Source organism: Podarcis cretensis (assembly GCF_951804945.1).
Source record: "Podarcis cretensis genome assembly, chromosome: 13".
NCBI lineage: Eukaryota > Metazoa > Chordata > Lepidosauria > Squamata > Lacertidae > Podarcis > Podarcis cretensis.
In genome coordinates this window covers 6,044,145-6,065,261 of record NC_137182.1, presented here as the reverse complement: position 1 = coordinate 6,065,261, position 21,117 = coordinate 6,044,145, and the positions used below count along the sequence as shown (strand labels likewise).

The following is a 21,117-nucleotide window of genomic DNA, read 5'->3' as shown; positions in this document are numbered from 1 at the left end:
CTGAAGCAAAGTTCTTAACCTGAAGCACTATTTCTGGGTTAGCGGAGTCTGTAACCTGAAGCGTATGTAACCTGGAGCGTATGTAACCTGAAGCGTATGTAACCTGAAGCGTATGTAACCCGAGGTACCACTGTATTGTTTGCATCATACAATATTTGAATTTTTAGGATGCATTACTCTTAAAGTGCTTGCAGAAAGGTGGCATACAGGTTTTGAAAAATAAAAGATTGAGGCTGAACAGAATTCTCTAGGGAGGGAATTTCACAATTGTGGGGTATGGCAGGTTCTTGAATCGTGCAGGTTTGTCACAGCTCACCCCCACAACATGACTCGGGTCCCTGCTAGGGCTGGGCGATGTCTGGTCTTCCAAGTTGTGATATATCAGCAGCTAAATACCTCAATATGCTGATATATCATGATGTCTTGAATGTATCTCAGCTGTTTCTTCCTTCCTCATATTGCGCAGTCCGGGTTAAAGCCTCAGCGCCTAGGGCTTGCCGATCGAAAGGTCGGCGGTTCGAATCCCTGCAGCGGGGTGCGCTCCCGCTGCTCGGTCCCAGCGCCTGCCAACCTAGCAGTTCGAAAGCACCTCCGGGTGCAAGTAGATAAATAGGGACCGCTTACCAGCGGGAAGGTAAAGGCGTTTCCGTGTGCGGCTCTGGCTCGCCAGATGCAGCTTTTTCACGCTGGCCACGTGACCTGGAAGTGTCTCCGGACAGCGCTGGCCCCTGGCCTCTTAAGTGAGATGGGCGCACAACCCCAGAGTCTGTCAAGACTGGCCCGTACGGGCAGGGGTACCTTTACCTTTACCTTTACAATGTGCTTCTCCAACTTACGCCTGAGCTGAAGGGGCATCAGAGCCTTAACTGCTCATCTCGGGGGGGGGGGGGGAGCTTCCAACCCCCCAGTGCCAATGCCTCTCCGTCAGCCTATTTTGAAGCTTTGGCAATTGAACTCTACTCTCAAATGAGACGTGGACCGTTGTCATGTATATCTGCTACATAATAACCACCTCTCATATCACTTGAAAAATCAGTATAAATTTGTGAGCCGTGCTTACTGTTTGTTTGTTTGTTTGTTTGCTTGCTTGCTTGCTTGCTTGCTTGCTTGCTTTTGAAAAATGTTAAGTAGCAACTCATTTCTCTTTTTTGCCTTTTTCCTTGATATAGGATGACAAGGATTTGGTTCATGAATTTGTTGTGGCAGAGGGCCTGACCTGTTTAATAAAAGTGGGCGCTGAGGCGGACCAGAACTACCAGAATTACATCTTGAGAGGTACGGAAGTTTATTTCACAAGCTGTTTTTGCTTCAGTGCAGCGTTTTCTACTCCAGCCCATTCAGTTTTAATAGTGCTGCTTAGTTGCAAACTACAGATTTCACAGTTTTCCTGTTTCTTATTAAAATACATTATTTGTTTGAAGAAACCCAACCCTTACTCCATGTCCTTTCACCTTGCAGCCGACCGGATTTTACTTCACCTGGCATCCAGCTGCCTTATTTACTATTACTTTCAAACAGGCTTGTATTTAAGCACCATTCTGGTAGCCCATTGGCCACCAAGTGTTGCTTGTAAGCAATTTGCATGGCTAGTGGAGAAGTGACATCACCATTCTGGCTCCCCTCTGTAATCAGCATGGAAACTAAGTGTGATTCCAGAGGAGGAAAGCCATGAGATCTTCATCCAGCATAGAAATGCAATGTGCTACTGCAAAGGACGTGGATGGCACTGTGGTCTAAACCACAGAGCCTAGGGCTTGCCGATCAGAAGGTCGGCAGTTCGAATCCCCACAACGGGCTGAGCTCCCGTTGCTTGGTCCCTGCTCCTGCCAACCTAGCAGTTCGAAAGCACAAAGTAGATAAATAGGTACAGCTCAGGCGGAAAGGTAAACGGCGTTTCCGTGTGCTGCTCTGGTTCGCCAGAAGCGGCTTAGTCATGCTGGTCACATGACCAGCTGTATACCGGCTCCCTCGGCCAGTAAAGCGAGATGAATGCCGCAATCCCAGAGTCGGCCACGACTGGACCTAATGGTCAGGGGTCCCTTTACATTTACCTTTACTGCAAAAGGAATGGGACTCTTCTTCTTCCTCTTCCCAGTCACCAGTAGGCTAGCAGACATTATTTTCAGGCTGGGCTTATTCACAAGGCTACTTTCAAACACTTTCTACTCCCTGTGCCCCCATTGACTTTTTTTCCATCTCACTTTTCTTTCTCTTCTTCTAACATCTCACTTCTTTACTTTTGGACTGTAAGTCTCTGGCCAGGCCTGTGTTATTCTTAATTATTGAGGGCACCTATCAATCTTAGACTTGTCATAAATAAAGAATACCGACAACAACTTGCATAGCTCACTGACTTGCTCAGTTATTTATTTAAAGTGCCTGCTTTTTTCTAGGCGCTATAAAGCGATTTTAAAAATGACACAGGCCCTGCCCTCAAGCTTACACTGTAAAAGACACAAAAGGAAAAAGGTATGGGGAAAGGAAGGGGGGGGGACGACGACCAAATTCAGGTAGCAAAACTTCTAACTACATAATAAGTGGCATCAAAGAGACAGTATAGGGAACCAAGGATCCAAGTGGAAGTTAATTCCAGCTGATTAAGGGTGCCTTGTTGCCCTGCCTCACCTTTCTCTCTCTTTCTGCCTCTGTCCCCACCCCACACCCCCAAAGTTGCTGGGTGAAATGGCTGCTAATAAGAGAGAATTCTGGGAGCAAAGGGACAATATGGCGGTTGATGTCAGCCAAGCCAAGCCAAGCCAATGGGATGGTTGTGTTGTCTCATATCTCCCTCTACTGAAACCAGGTGGAATGTCTGCTAATGCATTAATCTTTTTAAGAGCCTTTGCACATGTTCAAGAATCTCTGTAAATTGAGTGCACGGCATGCTCAAGACCATAGGTAGGCAAACTAAGGCCTGGGGACTGGATCTGGCCCAAGTGCCTTCTAAATCAGGTGATTGGGGATGGTCCGGGAATCAGCGTGTTTTTACATGCGTAGAATGTGTCCTTTTATTTAAAAGGCATCTCTGGGTTATTTGTGGGGCATAGGAATTGGTTAATTTTTATTTTATTTTTCAAAATATAGTCTGGCCCCCCACAAGGTCTGAGGGAAGTGGACCGCCCCCCCTGCTGAAAAAGTTTGCTGCCCCCTGCTCAAGACCATAGGGTCTGCCTCCATGCATCTATTGTTGTGGTTATAAATTGTTTCTGTAAACTAAATAAAATATACCTGCATAAAGTAATGTACAACCTTATGTGTACTAGGTTGTACAGTCTAGATGCCAGGTATATGCATGTAGAGATGTGTGCCGTATTTTACAGTAAAACAGAACATGTAGAAGGGTGATGAGTCAGAAGCACAAGTGCTGAATGTGTCTTTTTATTATCTGTGGCCTTTGCGTCAGGCCTGAATACAGAATAACTGGTCTATGAATGTGGAAAAGTTAGCTTTTTCACTGAGTGTACTAGGGAAGTACAATGGAACTCTGTTCTTTATGCAATTGTCTACTCAACAAAAGGTTGTGTTCTCCGTCGTTCAGATTCAAATCATGGAAACCCAGCCAGATGGGCAGGGTATAAATAAAATTCTTCTTCTTCTTCTTTTTATATTTATATTTATCTTTCATCTACATTCAGTCAGAGGAAAATGTTTTTTAAGTGTCCAAAGCGGAGTTTGGTGGAGATGTTGACAAAAATTACAAACCACATATGTGTCCTAATGAATTAGAAACATGGGTCAAAATTTTGTATTCCATGAAGGTGGTCTGCTAGTGGAAGATCAAGCTTCTCAGGCCCCAGGTCAGTTCAAGGATGCTTCTTGGGTTTTCACAAGTTTTTCTGTTTGGTCCGAATCTCCTTTCCTGGCATGTCTAAAGTCCATTTCGGGGGCCTAAATTGGCCCACTGGTTGGTTTAATCTGGTGCCTGTGGCAGTTTATTTCCTGGGTTAAAATCGTAAAAAAAAAAAAAAAAACCAACCTCAGCAACGTCACAACAACTTTGGCTGGCCCTTACGGGCCTTTACTTCATCAAATCTGGCCCTCTTTGAAAAAAATTTGGACACCACTGCCTTCAGATAGTTGAAGATGGCTATCCCATCTCCTCTCAGTCTAGTCTTCTCCAGGCTAAACATATCCAGCTTCCTCAACCATTTCTCATTAGGCTTGGTTTCCAGACCAGTTTTTCCAGCTGAAGGCTCTGCATGCAGATGCTTGCAGAGCAAAAACAGCACAAGCTACACATAAAAAGTAGTTGCCACTCAATGAGGGAATCTGAGGTTTGAAGAAGTAAAAACAAACAAAAACAGAACAATAAATGAAGAGTGTGAAAAAGTTAACTGCTCCCCTTATGCAGTGGTACCTTGGTTCTCAAACGTCTTGGTACTCAAACAACTTGGAACCCAAACACTGCAAATCTGGAAGTAAGTTTTCCGGTTTGCAAACTTTTTTGGGCAGCTGAACATGCTCTGTTTTGAGTATTACGCTTCCGTTTTCAGTACGCTGAGGTCTGTCTGATTTTTATTTTGCGTTTTTGTTTTTGCGGCTCTTTTTGTTTTGTTGTTGTGATTGTGTGGAACCCAGTTCAGCTACTGATTGATTGATTGATTGATTGTGTGTGTGACTGCAGTACATTGTTTATTGCTTCCATTTTATGGATCAACGGTCTCGTTAGATAGTAAAATTCATGTTAAATTGCTGTTTTAGGGGTTGTTTTTAAAAGTCTGGAACGGATTGATTCCTTTTGCATTTCTTTCTATGGGAAAGCCCACCTTGGTTTTGGAACGGATTAAGTTTGAGAACCAAGTTACCACGGTACAAAGGGAGAGGGAACGGAGAGTTCATGGCTTGGGATAAAGACAGGGAACAGCGCACGGCCCCAAAGGGGAGGCTGTGCAGTGTTTGACCTTCTTAGGTGATACAGGCCTAAAGTTAACAAGATTTAAGGCCAGAGCGCATAGCTTTCAGGGAGGGGTGCACTGCAACATTTTGTTATGGCGTCCTGCTAATACCTTATAGTACCAGATTCTGGGATCATACATTGAGAGGGAGAGCTCTTGCCTTCATGGCATCCCTGTAAACTTCCTTGACGTATTTCTGGTACATGGGGGGCAGTGTGCTCCCTTGGAAACAAGGCAGCTAAATAGTTGGCCTGTTTGAGCTGTCCTTATCATGTAATTTCTAGCATTGCTTCATTTTTCACTGGTGAGTCATTTTATATGGATGTATCTGATCGAAAGCTGAATACACCTCGTGTTGTTTTGATGTTGTTTTCAAAAGAGATTTCTAATCGAATTGAATAATGCCATCTGTGTCAAAGATCAGTTCTCAAAATGATCCATTTTCGGCAGTCACTAATACAGTCAAGCCCTTTAACGTTCGCTCTGTCATGGGAACTCAGTACAGTTTCATCTAGATACATTCTTTTAGTTGTTCAGTGTAACTTTATCATGTTTTGCTTGAAGGCTTCTGATGTAAACTCTGATTTTATAGGCAGAGCTTACTGCCAGGAGTGACTGTGCCTCGTTTTCTTTAATTAGCAAAAAGAAAAGGAGATAAAAGTTGGCTTTTACGTAAAAGACCCATAAACCAAGGCCATTGTTTGCAGAAATGTTACACTGCTACAGTGTGAGAACATTGTACCTCTTTGTTAGAAATTTACAAAGGAGCATTGCAGAATAATTTAAGCATGATTTTGCGGTAATAACTGTCTGCAGGGACGAGATGGTAGTGGAAGCAAGAAGATAGTACATCTTTTTTATTGGCTATAAATAACAATTGATTTTTAATGATTAAAATATTTATTAAGCACCTTAGAGACTCTTATCAGAGCTAAAAGGGACCATTGCCCTGACCACAGACCTTTTATTTTGTTTTCATTTCATTCTTCTGAATAATATTTTAATGGCTTAAATATCTCAAGATCAAAGGCTTCTTTGATATGTTCATCTCAAGTCTTGTATTCTAAACTTGTTGTTGTCACTTCTACCATTTCACTTCTTGACGTGGTGCATCCTGTATCATAACTGGTGTTGGGTGGAAGATAACCCCATAAATCACTTGCTCTGCTTGGGTTATATGCACTTCTTAAAACAGTTTCACATAATTGACAAAAAACACAATCCTTTACAAATCATTGGAAGGCAATTGTATCTATCTTTGCCTTTCTACTTCTCTTTTTCATGTTGCCCTTTTCTGGCTTTATCCTGCTATAACATGCTATCTTACCCGTATTGGTTTTGGATATTTTCTTCTCTCAGGCAAGTTGATAGTGGAGCAGGTATCAAGCAGTGATGGGCATTAAAGGTTGAAGCCAGCGTCTTGAATTGAGCTTGGAAGCGAAGTGGTAACCAGTGCAATCTATCAAAACCCATAGGCTACGTTCCCAGCAAAAATCCTGGCTGTTATATTTTGAGCAACCAGAAGTTCCAAAATGTCTTCAAGGACAATGCCAAGTGCAATGCATTAGAGTAGTCTTAAATGGGATGTTACCAGAGCAAGGATCAACATGGCTAGACTGCCCCTGTCTGGGAGAGGCTACAGTTCCTGTAAATGGGATGCAGGTGGCACTGTGTGTTAAACCACAGAGCCTAGGACTTGCCGATCAGAAGGTCGGCGGTTCGAATCCCCGTGACAGGATGAGCTCCCATTGCTTGGTCCCTGCTCCTGCCAACCTAGCAGTTCAAAAGCACGTCAAAGTGCAAGTAGATAAATAGGTACCGCTCCGGCGGGAAGGTAAATGACGTTTCCATGCGCTGCTCTGGTTCGCCAGAACCAGCTTAGTCATGCTGGCCACATGACCCGGAAGCTGTACGCTGGCTCCCTCAGCCAGTAAAGCAAGATGAGCGCCGCAACCCAAGAGTCGGCCACGACTGGACTTAATGGTCAGGGGTCCCTTTACCTTTACCTTTACCTTTTACAGTTCCTGTAACATTTGGAACTGTGTGCATTGCAATGGAATTTAAGGAACGTACTAGCCAAAAGTTCACTGCAGGCTTCCATGATGTATGGGGATGCGATAGATAGATAGAGAGATAGATAACATAATGCAGAGCGCTACTTGAGTAACGCAGGTTAGCGTGGCGCTGTGGGTTAAACCACAGAGTCTAGGACTTGCTGATCAGAAGGTCGGCAGTTCGAATCCCCGCGACGGTGTAAGCTCCCGTTGCTCGGTCCCTGCTTCTGCCAACCTAGCAATTTGAAAGCATGTCAAAGTGCAAGTAGATAAATAGGTACCACTCCAGCAGGAAGGTAAACGGCATTTCCGTGCACTGCTCTGGTTCGCCAGAACCAGCTTAGTCATGCTGGCCACATGACCCGGAAGCTGTACGCCGGCTCCCTCGGCCAATAAAGCGAGATGAGCGCCACAACCCCAGAGTCGGTCACGACTGGACCTAATGGTCAGGGGTCCCTTTACCTTTACCTTTACCTTTACTTAACATCCAGTGGAACTTCTTATTGTTCCTTTCTGCAGCAAACCACCAGCAACCACAGACCATGTTATGTTACTTTTGAAACCCATCCCTGGAAACACAAGACTCTAGATTGTGACTGCTGAAATATGGCCCAAGTTACCTTTGACTGTCGTTAAATATATTTCTCAAATCGTAATGAGTTTAGCCTGCCATCTCTTAAAATAATACCCCCTGCTTTCAGAAAGGATCTACAAATCACTGGCAGAATTGCCTATGCATCCTCTGCCATCTGCTGATTTCAGTAGCAAAACAGCTCGATTGCAAGTTCCCCATGTGTGCATTGACTGCTACAGCTATTTATAAAACAAAAGGCCTGTGATGTCACCTGAGCACTAGTTTTAGAACAAACATTTGTGCTTGTTCATTCTGGGAAATCGGATTCCTGAAACAATTCAAGGTTGTGGATGTTCAAGTAGAATGCCATCTGGTTTATGTTTGTCATTGTGTGTGCAGAGTTACAGAAAGGTTCTTTGGTTAGTTAGAAGAGACCAAAAGCAAGGGCTGAGGTGACCACAACAAGCGACAGAAGGAATTTTGCTTTGAATAAATCCTGCTTAAAATACTTGTTTTAGTGATGTCAGTGAAATTCCTCAGGAACAAATTTCAGTGGCTCATTAAACTCAACCTTAAAACTGAGATGAACTTTAATAATTTCTGACACACTCCTCTACCTCAGGCTTTGATCCAAGCCAGAGGAGAATTTGCCTACCCTCCTATTTGCCCTGTAGCCACTTTTCTCTCCCCCTTTTCTAGAAGGAATGGGAGGGGCAGGCTGTAACAGGTTGTGGTTATTTTTTTCTGAGCCCTTGAATTGACTTTGAAAAATTACCTGAATTTTTCTGACACCCCGATTTACATATAAGGACACCTAGGGTAATCTCCTAATTCATCCAAGGTGAGTTTCCAAGAACTTTCCCATCTCAACTTGGTTTATGTAAGGCACACGGTACATATTATGCATTTCATTAACATAACTTTAATATCTCTCATTCTCTGGGCAGAGTATGGGGCGGGGAACAAAAGCACAAAATACAAAAATACAACATGAACATAAACTCAGAACTTTGACAATAACATTAGAATACAATCAGTTTTTGCTGTGATCTGATCTGAGATTCACCACTGGATCACTGGCTGGTTCATGCAAAGAATGTTGGAGCATGTAAATGATGATCCAACAAAACAACACCTATGGCCCTAACTGTGAATACACATGATCTCATAGCAATTAATGCTTAACTAATTTGGGTTTTGTAAATTATATGTATAATGGTTAATCACAGGGGTCCTCACCCAACAACCAGTAGATCATGCACAATTGAAGTAAAGCCACTCCTGAACCACCAACACTGAATCAAGATCATAGAATCATAGAGTTGGAAGAGACCACAAGGGCCATCGAGTCCAACCCCCTGCCAAGCAGGAAACACCATCAGAGCACTCCTGACATATGGTTGTCAAGCCTCTGCTTAAAGACCTCCAAAGAAGGAGACTCCACCACACTCCTTGGCAGCAAATTCCACTGTCAAACAGCTCTTACTGTCAGGAAGTTCTTCCTAATGTTTAGGTGGAATCTTCTTTCTTGTAGTTTGGAACCATTGCTCCGTGTCCGCTTCTCTGGAGCAGCAGAAAACAACCTTTCTCCCTCCTCTATGTGACATCCTTTTATATATTTGAACATGGCTATCATATCACCCCTTAACCTCCTCTTCTCCAGGCTAAACATGCCCAGCTCCCTTAGGCGTTCCTCATAAGGCCTCCGTGATGCACTGCAGCTCCTTGCTACCCGTGCTATCACAACAATTTGCTATAGGAAGGAGCTGCTGGTTTCTTAAACCCGTAGGATTTTGATAAGCATCAGTTCGCCTGTAGGAGAAATAGGTCAACAGATGACGCCATAGCTACAGCCTTTCACCTTGCAGCGAGTCATCTGGAGAAACCGGGGAATTATGTTAGAATGTTGTTTATTGATTATAGCTCGGCTTTTAATACCATCCTTCCAGACATTCTTATCAAAAAGCTAATGGAACTAGACCTTTCTTCTACCATCTGTGACTGGATTAAAGACTTTCTGAGGGATTGGACACAAACAGTGAGGATTGGGCCTGTTACAGCTACCTCCCTGAACCTCAGCACTGGCACCCCACAGGGATGTGTGTTGAATCCCGACTTGTACTTGTTGTTTACATATGACTGTATTTCATCTGATCTATCCACTGTAATTATTAAGTTTGCAGATGATACTACCATAATGGGTCTAATTACAGGTGGAGATGAATCAGCGTACAGGGGGGAGGTTCAAAAAGTATCTACATGGTGCCTCGAGAGTAACTTGCACCTAAATATTAGCAAGACAAAGGAGATGGTGTTGTATTTTCAGAGGAAGAGAGGGAACTAGCCCTGTTGTATATAGGGGGGGTTGTGTGGAGAGAGTCTCTTCCTTCAAATTCCTAGGAGTTTACCTTAGTGAAGACCTCACTTGGAAAAACAATATAACTCAGGTGTTTAGGAAGGCCCAACAGAGACTCCATTTCCTCAGGGTCTTGCGAAAGAACAATGTTAAACAACAATTGATGACCTCCTTCTACTGGTCCACAATAGAAAGTGTCCTTTCATATTGTATCACAGTGTGGTACGTTGGCTTGACAGCCACGGACAGAAAGTCTTTACAGAGGGTGGTGAACACAGCACATGATACCATGGGCTGCCCCCTGAGCCTGCTAGATGACATCACAAGGGATTGTTGCCTTAGGAGAGCGAGAAAAATCCTCAGGGACGATTCACACCCCGGCCAGCACCTCTTTAATTTTCTACCCTCGGGCAGGAGATATAAAAGTATAATCAGTCATAAAGGTAAAGGTAAAGGTACCCCTGCCCGTACGGGCCAGTCTTGACAGACTCTGGGGTTGTGCGCCCATCTCACTTAAGAGGCCAGGGGCCAGCGCTGTCCGGAGACACTTCCGGGTCACGTGGCCAGCGTGACAAAGCTGCATCTGGCGAGCCAGAGCTGCACACGGAAACGCTGTTTACCTTCCCGCTGGTAAGCGGTCCCTATTTATCTACTTGCACCCGGAGGTGCTTTCGAACTGCTAGGTTGGCAGGCGCGGGGACCGAGCAGCGGGAGCGCACCCCGCCGCAGGGATTCGAACCGCCGACCTTTCAATCGGCAAGTCCTAGGCGCTGAGGCTTTAACCCACAGCGCCACCTGCGTCTTTAATCAGTCATACCAACAAGCTAAAAACAGTTTCTATCCGTGGGCTGTTAGGCTGCTGAACGGAAAATAATATAGTGCAGCTAACTTTCAGGGTTTGTGTGTTGCGTGTCGAGGTCCCCAGGACCACCCCAATAACTCACACATCACACAGAATTTTTTGTTTAAGATTTTTGGCATAATTTTGGCCACAACTTTATTGAAATACAAATTTGTGAGTGGTTGCTTAGGCATTGGTCACGACTATCTGCCCCCCCCCCCCACCATGGGGGACAGACTGACATTCCGCACGATGCGAAAGTCAGAATAGGGGAATACACTTGGGGGTAGCGATGGAGCAGGGAACCTGCCCTCAGCCCTCCCCAAATGCAGCCAGGGGCTCTTGCAATGGCCTGAGCCCCCTTGACAGGGTGGACAAGCAATAGTTAGCCCCCAATTCCTTTAACGGAATCCCTTGCAGCAGCAGCATTAGAGGGGCAGGCACAGCCAATCCATGCCCCTCAACCAACCAAACCATAAACCAATGCCTAACCGCAACCTTACAAGTTGTGACAATTTGCTACGCAGTAGGCAAAAACCAAATGGCCCCAGCCAATCAGCCAGATGGACAAAATTCCTACCAGGCCCCTGCCCCAAGAGCAGACGACCCCATGACAGGCATAGCAAGGTCAAAGCGAACAACCCTAATTCTAGGGAGGGGGGGACGGGCAATCCGATGCACGGTCGAAAAGAGGAAGCCCTAGCCTCATGCAAGCAGTTTTAGCATTTCTGGCTGTCAGTCAACAAATGGCAACATTAACTTCTTCCCAACAACAAGGGAAGCCCCAATCGCATCAGTGGCCAACGAACAATTAGCCCGCCCCACAACTTTGGAGTGTCCTGGCAGCCCCCACCGCAACACGTGCTCTCCATGAAGGAGAACACGCTTTGTGCAACAAGCACACAGAGTGCAATGAGACTGAGTGCTTGTGGGGGGGAGGGAGGCTCAGTTAATTTCATTGTACATTGTACATTGACAATAAAGGTATTATTATTATTATTATTATTATTATTATTATTATTAGTCTTGTGTGTTGCCAATGCTACTCAGTATGCTCAATAGCTGAATAGTCCCAGTGCAGCACTTTTTCAGGTGACACACGGAAGCAATGGCGTTTCACCTTGCCCTAAAAATCCTCAGAATCTGCAGCGGCCCTTCAGCCTGAGAAAGGTCTCACAGGAACGACTTGCTTTTTGGTGATCCTATGATCCCTGGCATCTGCCATGTGACAGAAATTCCGCAATGCTGTCTACGTAACTCTTTATGTTGCTCATCGCTCAAACTGTTAAAAAATAGTAGGGGGGGAAAGGAGGGCGATGTCTGGTAAATTGCATTTATCCAACTGGAGTATTTTGTTTGAACAGCTTTATAGTGATATGCCCGGAAAGTATTCCAGAACGATAGTCTGACTTAAGGTGCAAAGTAATTAATCCCCACCATCACAGTTATTTGTGGGTGTAATTCCAGGTGTACCCTACTTGCATACATGTACAGAGATCCATCATGAGAACATAACTGTTCCTCACAGCCTGCGACTGGTCATGAAACCACTGCTGTGTCCATAAGGATACAAAGCTAAAAATAAACAGAGCTCTCCCTTCTTCTTTGTATGATTCAAAAACTCATCCTTTCCCATTCATGTTATGCCTGTTACTGTTGCTGTAGACCTCTAAGGTTTCTCTGCAGAATTTAGGAATAATAATGCCATGCAATTATGGGTTTCCCTTGTTTTGAAATCTGAGGGGCTCAGGGTGGCTTCATATTGCTTTCTGTCTACATGAAAATGAATCTCTCTGTTTATACTAATGAAATTCCCATGAAATGTGACACCCAGGGCTATGTAAACTATACCAAAAATGAGGAAGTGAACCATATTTTCAAAATGTACGTTCTTAACTGAAGGGCAAAAACTACTACAGTACATAGTTTTGAACAACAGTCTGTTGGTGTCTTTAAAAACACACTGGACCTTGTGAGTTTTAACTGCTGGAAATTCAATTATCAGTTTATAAAAGCAACCCACTGATGCAGTGGGGGCGTGTGTGCAGAGAGGGGGGTGTAAGAAAGAGTTTCTTTTTAATTAATATTTGAATTATATGGTGGCAAAGCCTTATTCCTGATAGAAAGCGGTTTGCTTGTAGATCCATGGTTTAAGCAAACTATGATCAGTGGCTATGTAAGGCATTTGAAGTTTAATGCCCCAGACCCAAACTCCACTGTGCAGATTTGTTTCACATCTGCTGCAGAGAGTATGCACATTCGAAATGGCTTTAAAGGCCTAGAATTCTCATGCAACTGGTTGCCTTGCAAAGAGAAGAACACAAACTTATTTCCTCCAACGGTTGCTCTGGCAGAGGGAACAAGACAAGACAAGACAAAACCAAATTGAAGCTTTGGGTCTCTTTCCCTCTGTGAATGATCTTCCTCGGAGAGGGAGGTGGAACACATGTTGCCAGGTGGCTCCCATCCATGTTATACATGGGTCTAGTGCAAATGTGTTATTTTGTAACTTTGCAAGCACATAATTGTGTGTACAGAGATTTCCATCTTGTGTATTTTTAAAAGCAAGAGAGAATCTTGGGCACCCCAGAGACAGCAGTCTGAGTATTCAGTAGCTAGTGATTAGGGACAGGGACATAGAAGTTTCCAGGCTTCTGCGCGTCCTCCTTGCATTCTGGACCTTCCCAGTCCTTGCTAAAAATGAAACAGCATCCAGAATAACGCCAAGTAAGTAAATATTGCTAGGCACAAATAGCCTTCTGCAAATGTTGCGCTGACCCTGAATGTGTCCAGCAAAGCAAATGGCATTCATATGTGGGAACAGCCAATTAACATATCCAATCATAATCCAATTAAAATAAAAAAGACCAAATTATAATCCAAATTATAATTGTTGATTTTTCGGGGCTTCCCATAGTCTGGACCTTTGAAGCATATCTCCAAATCTCAGCCCTGCCTCTCCTCGATGCTTCCATATTTTCCACATCCCAATATTAACACTTTAAAGTTTACCCTGTACAACTTTTAACCTGTAGTTAATTGCACTGGAGTACAAACCTGACTTTGGTACCGAGGATTGCTGATGTGTAATATGTAGCTGCTGTCGTGTATCTGGGGGTTAAGACCTACTAAGAAGTTAACGTTACCAGCGCAACTTTCAGTTAACAAGAACGCATTACTTGGCGTTTCCAGTTTACTCTTGAGTCTGAATAAGCACCTGAGGGCTCTGGGGCCAAATCCCAGCTTCCTGAGAAATACAGGCTACCAAGCAAGAGACAAAAAACGTGTCTTGTCAACTGCTTGCTTGTGGCTTGGAAGAGGAAGCTGCACATTCTCTCAACTTGCAGTTTGACAAGCATCCACAAAGAAAAGGCACACAGCACAACCATCTCCTTTGCATCTGAGTCAAACATGGGTGCTGGGAACAACAGCTAACTAGAATGGGAGAAGAAAATTAACCAAACTATTCCTCTTCTCCCTATCCATTTATTCTTTCTTTGCTCATCGAGCTGAGATGCAGTTTGCCCTAAGCTGTAAGGTGCAAGGACAACTCAAATGATAAATAATGACAAAACACTTTGCAAAACGGGACCGTGAATTGCTCATTGCTGTGCAAGGGTTTCTATAAAAAAGGTAAAGGACCCCTGGATGGTTAAGTCCAGTCAAAGGCGTCTATGGGGTTGAGGCGCTCATCTCGCTTTCAGGCCAAGGAAGCTGGTGTTTGTCCACAGACAGCTTTCCAGGTCATGTGGCCAGCAGGACTAAACCGCTTCTGGTGCAACAGAGCACTGTGACGGAGACCAGAGTGCACAGAAACACTGTTTACCTTTCCGCCACAGTGGTACCTATTTATCTACTTGCACTGGCGTGCTTTCGAACTGCTAGGTTGGCAGGAGCCAGGACAGAGCAATGGGAGCTTACCCTGTCGTGGGGATTCAAACCACCAACCTTCCGATCGGCAAGCCCAAGAGGCTCAGTGGTATAGACCACAGCGCCACCCGTGTCCCATAAAGGGTTTCTATAGAGGGCAGGGGAACATAAGGTACTAAAAACGATGACTCCAGTACAACAAGGAATTGCCAATAATTCATTCAGAAATAAGAAATCTTGTCCATCAATTTGAAGATGTGTGATATTTTAACTTTTATTTTATTAAATACATGGTGCATTCTAGCTACAGGCCACTACACAAAGATTTGCAGTCCAAAAGATTTGCAATGTGGAAATGAATAAAGTGAAGCCGAGGAAGTGGAGGGAGATTGAGGCAGGGATAAGTAAGAGAAGAATACGTGGTAATTACAATCGCACAAATTTTGGTTGGGTCACACTTTCGCAGGCGTGGGGAACCTGTGCCTTGTTCCAGATGATTTACAAGGGGAAATGAATCATAGAGTCATAGAATCATAGAATCATAGAGTTGGAAGAGACCACAAGGGCCATCGAGTCCAACCCCCTGCCAAGCAGGAAACACCATCAGAGCACTCCTGACATATGGTTGTCAAGCCTCTGCTTAAAGACCTCCAAAGAAGGAGACTCCACCACACTCCTTGGCAGCAAATTCCACTGTCGAACAGCTCTTACTGTCAGGAAGTTCTTCCTAATGTTTAGGTGGAATCTTCTTTCTTGTAGTTTGGAACCATTTGCTCTGTGTCCGCTTCTCTGGAGCAGCAGAAAACAACCTTTCTCCCTCCTCTATGTGACATCCTTTTATATATTTGAACATGGCTATCATATCACCCCTTATCCTCCTCTTCTCCAGGCTAAACATGCCCAGCTCCCTTAGCCGTTCCTCATAAGGCATCGTTTCCAGGCCTTCAGTTTGAGTTGGCCTTCAGTTTGTAATTGGGCTGAAAGAACTTTAAACAAGTGGAACATTTACCAAATGCATCTTGATATAGGACTCAATAAAACAAAGAAAGATCTGAGTGTTAGAGCCATGTTAGGGATAAGGACTCTTCCTGCTTTTCCGTAAATGGAGAAATGCAGCAAATTTTTACATGAGGAAGCATTTGAAAATGCAAGCCCACACCTGTATTCTGAGGTTGTGCAGCTAGAGATGTTAAGGGTTGCACTTGGGATATTTGGCATGCACACAATGTGCTCGACCGTCAAGCTGTATAGCAGAAGAAGCAAGAAATTGTCAGTGAGTGCCAAAATGCATTAGCCATAGGGATGCCAAAATATATTAGCAATATTCTGTGAAGAAGAGAAGTGTATCAAGGAAGAAGTAAGTGAACACTGGTATAGAGTAACCTTCGCTTGTGCAGTTCCTGACTTTTCCATTACAGTGGTACCTTGGTTCCCGAACTTAATCCGTTCCAGCAGTCCGTTCAACTCCCAAAACGGTTCAAAAACCAAGGCACGGCTTCCGATTGACTGCAGGAGCTTCCTGCACTAAGCGGAAGCTGCATCAGACTTTCGGCTTCTGAAAAACGTTCGCAAATATTCACTTCTGGGTTTGTGGCGTTCAGGAGCCGATTTGTTCGAGTACCAAGCTACCACTGTATTCTGTAGTTTATTAGGAAAACCTTTTACAGAATAATAATAAATCATAATAAAATTTTATTTATATCCCGCCCTCCCCAGCTGAAGCCGGGCTCAGAGCGGCTAACAACAGTAAAATAACACAACATTCTAAAATCATTTCATTATAAAATCAGTTCAAATCAAATTAATGGCAACCATTGGGCTAGAGTTCTGTGAGGATTGCCAAAGGAAGAGGTCAGACTGTGCCTTGGCCAAAGGCCTGGTGGAACAGCTCTTTCTTGCAGGCCCTGCGGAAAGATGTCAAGTCCCGCAGTCTCTTGTGACAGAGCGTTCCACCAGATCGGGGCCGCAGCCGAAAAAGCCCTGGCTCTGGTTGAGGCCAGCCTAACCTCCCTGTGGCCCGGGACCTCCAAGATGTTTTTGTTTGAAGACCGTAAGGTCCTCTGTGGGACATACCAGGAGAGGCGGTCCCGTAGTCCTAAGAGAGGCTACTGCCTGCACCTTTTGCACCCTCATGAAACAGCTCTGTAAGCCAGGGCCGTATTGGAGATATCCTTACTAAGACTCAGGTAAATGATATGTTATGAAATGAGAGAGTCCTATTTTAGCATCATGAGCCGTCCTAGAAATGTCCCATACGCTGATGAGTCAAAGCCAAATTGCATTTTGTAGTTGGCCCCCGTCAAGCTGTACACAACTTGTCGTGCATGACATTTCATGATTGCGAGCCACAATAAGAATAAATAAACAGATAATAATAACAAATCATAGACAGAATGATGTATTATTTCTATCTCCTGCTTTGGTTGAGATATCCAGAGTGGCTAGCAGTTAAGTTGTTGTTTTTTTAAGTAAACATAAAATACAATTCAAATAATCAGTTTAGAGCACAATGCTGTGTGTGTTTTTGCTGCATTCACTGGGTCTCCTAGCAAGCGTGTTTTGGATTGAAGCCTAAAGCCAACAATATAAAACAGATGATACATTAACGCAGTGTTGTTGGGGCTATAATTAAAGTTTGCTTAACATTTTGAGTTCCTTCATGCCAGCGATAAAGAAAGGCTTAATGATGTAATGTATGAAATTAGCATGATTTGAAGTCACCCCCCTCACTTGATTTCTTTTTTAAAAAACAAGCCAAGCAATCTGTCACCAAAAGCACAGTAAGATAATGTTGGAAACTGTAGTTAACTGGTAATTTCCTTTCTTTTGGCTATAATTAAAGATAGCCACAATTTGTTTTTCTTGATGATATTTGGCAAAGAAATTCCCAAATGTCTATCTTAAAGGAATGCAGAGTGCCATCAGATCTATGTGTTGTTAAAGCACTGATAGTTTAGGTGAAACTCAAAAGGGTGTGTCTAATTTTGAGTCGACCCCAGGCCAGTCTGCCTAGATCCAAAGCAGATCTAGATGTAAATAGTTAGGCATGACTGGTTGCGGCAGATTGCAAATGGTGGTTCACAATTGGATGTGCATCTACTCAAACTAACTGAATCTAGATAGACAGCATTTGCATTCAGATATGCACCTGTGAACAGGGACGCGGGTGGCGCTTTGGGTTAAACCAGAGCCTAGGGCTTGCCGATCAAAAGGTCAGTGGTTCAAATCCCCGCGATGGGGTGAGCTCCCGTTTCTCGGTCCCTGCTCCTGCCAACCTAGCCGTTCGAAAGCACGTCAAAGTGCAAGTAGATAAATAGGTACCGCTCCGGCGGGAAGGTAAACGGCGTTTCCGTGTGCTGCTCTGGTTTGCCAGAAGCGGCTTAGTCATGCTGTACACCGGCTCCCTCGGCCAATAAAACAAGATGAGCGCCGCAACCCCAGAGTCGGTCACGACTGGACCTAATGGTCAGGGGTCCCTTTACCTTTACCTATGCACCTGTGGTGCTTCCTCTCTTGCCCTGCAACAAATCGCTGTACAATGGTACCTCTGGTTATGAACGCTTCAGGTTATGAGCTCTTCTAACCCAGAAGTAGCTGCTCCTGGTTGCGAACTTCGCCCCAGGATGCAAACAGAAATCGCACACTGGAGACACATGTGCAGCAGGAGACCCCATTAGCAAAAGCGTGCCTCAGGATAAGAATGGTTTCAGCTTAAGAACGGCCCTCCGGAACGAACTAAGTTCATAACCAGAGGTATCAGTGTAGAACTTCTACTTGCAACCACCTCTACTTGGGCCCGATCCAAGTTGCGACCGCGACAAACCCAGAAGTAAATACTGGGTTTGCCGTGATTTGCGCACACGCACAATGGCTTCTACTGTTTACGCACATGCAGAAGCGGCTGCCGCCGTCTGCATATGCGCAGGAGCGTGCTGCCGCCAAATGCACCTGCGCAGCACGGCACTTCTACCAGCGACCCAGATCGACTTACGGGCGGACGTCCCAAACTGATTACGTCCGCAAGTAGAGGTTCCACTGTACTTTCGAAGCCACAGGTTCACCTTGTTCCACACCAGTCAAGACTTTAGCTGGAGCAATATGTCCAAGCTGAAGTCTTGACTAGTGTGGAACAAGATGAACCTGTGGTTTGGAAAGTCTGGGTGCCACACTTTAAGAAGTATGTAGACAAACTTAAATGGGTTCAGAGTGTTAATATTTCACACCTCCCATGCTGCAGATGAGGGACGCAGGTGGCGCTGTGGGTTAAACCACAGAGCCTAGGACTTGCTGATCAGGTTGGCGGTTCGAATCCCCGCAACGGGGTGAGCTCCCGTTCCTCGGTCCCTCCTCCTGCCAACCTAGCAGTTCGAAAGCACGTCAAAGTACAAGTAGATAAATAGGTACCACTCTGGCGGGAAGGTAAACGGCATTTCTGTGCACTGCTCTGGTTCGCCGGAAGCAGCTTAGTCATGCTGGCCACATGCTGTACGCCGGCTCCCTCGGCCAATAAAGCGAGATGAGCGCCGCAACCCCAGAGTCGGTCACAACTGGACCTAATGGTCAGGGGTCCCTTTACCTTTATGCTGCAGATGAGATTGGTGTAAATCACATGCCTGTCTGGGAAGAGTGTGGGAACTGAAGACAGTCTTATCTCTTCCGCTGTATGTACTATTGTACTGTACTTTCACTTTTACTTGTTCCTGTTCTTCACTTGGAGCTGGAGAGAGAGAGAGGACACCATGATTCCTTTGTCTGTACATAGTGTGTAAATAAATATGTTGATTAGCTCTACGATGTCTCGTGCTTCTTGCTGTGTTATGCTAGAAGATTAGTGTGCATATATCATTTGATATATGTCGCTGAAGCGCACTGGAGAATACGGGGAATGCCTTTTCCAGAGCTCCGCATACCGGAGGATGCTTGGAGTTTTGGGGGCTGCAGGGGCACCCCAGGGCGTTTTCCAACACAGAGAAGGGCAGCAAAGCTGTTCATTCTTATAAGGAAATGTTGAAGGAACTCTGTATTTTACCATAGAAAGGAGAACATAACATGCTTGATGAGCTTTTGCATAGGAGTGTAGGTTTCCAGGGAACATTAGGAGAGACCTATTAACAGTAAGAGACAGTTTAACATTAGAATTATTTATCTGGGGTATAGGTGATCTTTCTCTCTGTACGTCAGGTTTAAATCAGAGTGATTCTCTGCTCTGAGTTTCTTGAATCAAAAAGGGTTCCTTCCAATTCTATAATTCCATCCGTAAGCTTATTAAACATGCCACAAAATCAAACACAGGAAATGTTAATAAATGATTGTTTATAACTTTTTAATATTTAATAATAATATATCAGCACATCCCCACTGCTACTAGACTTCAGAGTTATGTATAGCTAAAATACCATTGAGATTGTTCATTTACTTGGTTGTCCAATATACTGGAAAACAAACTTCCTGGAATGGAAGGAAGGGCATGGCCCTTGGACAGGTTCCACCATTGTCAGCTTGCTAACATTCTGATCTTCAGACTTTCACTTTTGCACTATTTGAGGAAATGAGACCTTCCTGTATAAAACCTCTCCCAAAGCGCTGACTTTGTCCCCATTTGCCTAAAATTGTCAGGCACAGAAACCCCAAATGGGGTCACATAGTTTGTGTATACTGTACGCACTTTTGTATTTCAGTGTGCTAGTTGTTCAAAACATTCTTTTCCTCTTAGGTATTTTCACATTTTTGAAATCGCAATATAGAAAAGTAACAATTTCCCCCCCACTCCACTTAAATGAAAGGTGGGTTTTGTGGGTGAGCTCCCCCCCCAAAAAAAAAAAACCCCCAAAGAGCACATTTTCCCCTTCTGTTTATAGTGGTTTGCTGCTCATGGTTTCTCCCTTCCTGCTTCCCCAAGTGCCATATTCTGCACCAAGCTTTCCTCTTATCAGGGATCACATAGGAAATGCAATTATGTCACAAGAGCCATGCCAGTTTCCTTAAAAATTGAAAATATGTAAGTTATAGCAAAATGGAACGTCCATGTACCATAGCAGTGTATTCTTCAGATACTGAGGTCAAACTGTCCTCCTGTTTTTATGAGCTCCAAGAGGCTTCTGGCTGGCTTCTGGTATAAGCCAACTTTGATCTGATCCTGTAAAGCTGTTGTAATGCGGCTTGGCATGCAAAGATGGAGTGAGATTTACCTCTGAAAATTTTCCAAGGAAGCATGTTGATTCTAGGCTTTGTTGTTGTTTTTAATAATAAATCACAACTTTTCCCTGACAATAATAATCACACAAACTGCCTTTTATATTAAACATACTCTTAGTTTCCGCTCCATTTTAATCAAGGATAAGAAGCATTAATAACCAGAGCATTCTTAAATTTTCTGTGACGTTGACGACGGCAATTTATCACTGAGCAAAAGCATATTCTATACTTCTCTGGGAGAATCCGTAAAGATGTTGTGCAGGCATTAGCAATTGCATTCCTGCAAATGATTCTTATTATTTGCCTTAAAATATTCTATTCATAACTTATTA

At 44.2% G+C, this 21,117-nt stretch overlaps 1 protein-coding gene across 10 annotated transcripts in view; it reads left to right on the top strand.

Annotated features, from left to right (window-relative positions):
• Window positions 1-21,117, top strand: part of FHOD3 (formin homology 2 domain containing 3) — a 340,976-nt gene that overhangs the window by 178,677 nt on the left and 141,182 nt on the right. For all 10 annotated transcript variants that reach the window (XM_079949216.1, XM_079949224.1, XM_079949223.1 and 7 more), the window contains exon 5: window positions 1,170-1,275. In XM_079949216.1, coding sequence (XP_079805342.1) covers window positions 1,170-1,275 — 106 coding nt within the window. The remainder of the gene's footprint in view (window positions 1-1,169; window positions 1,276-21,117) is intronic.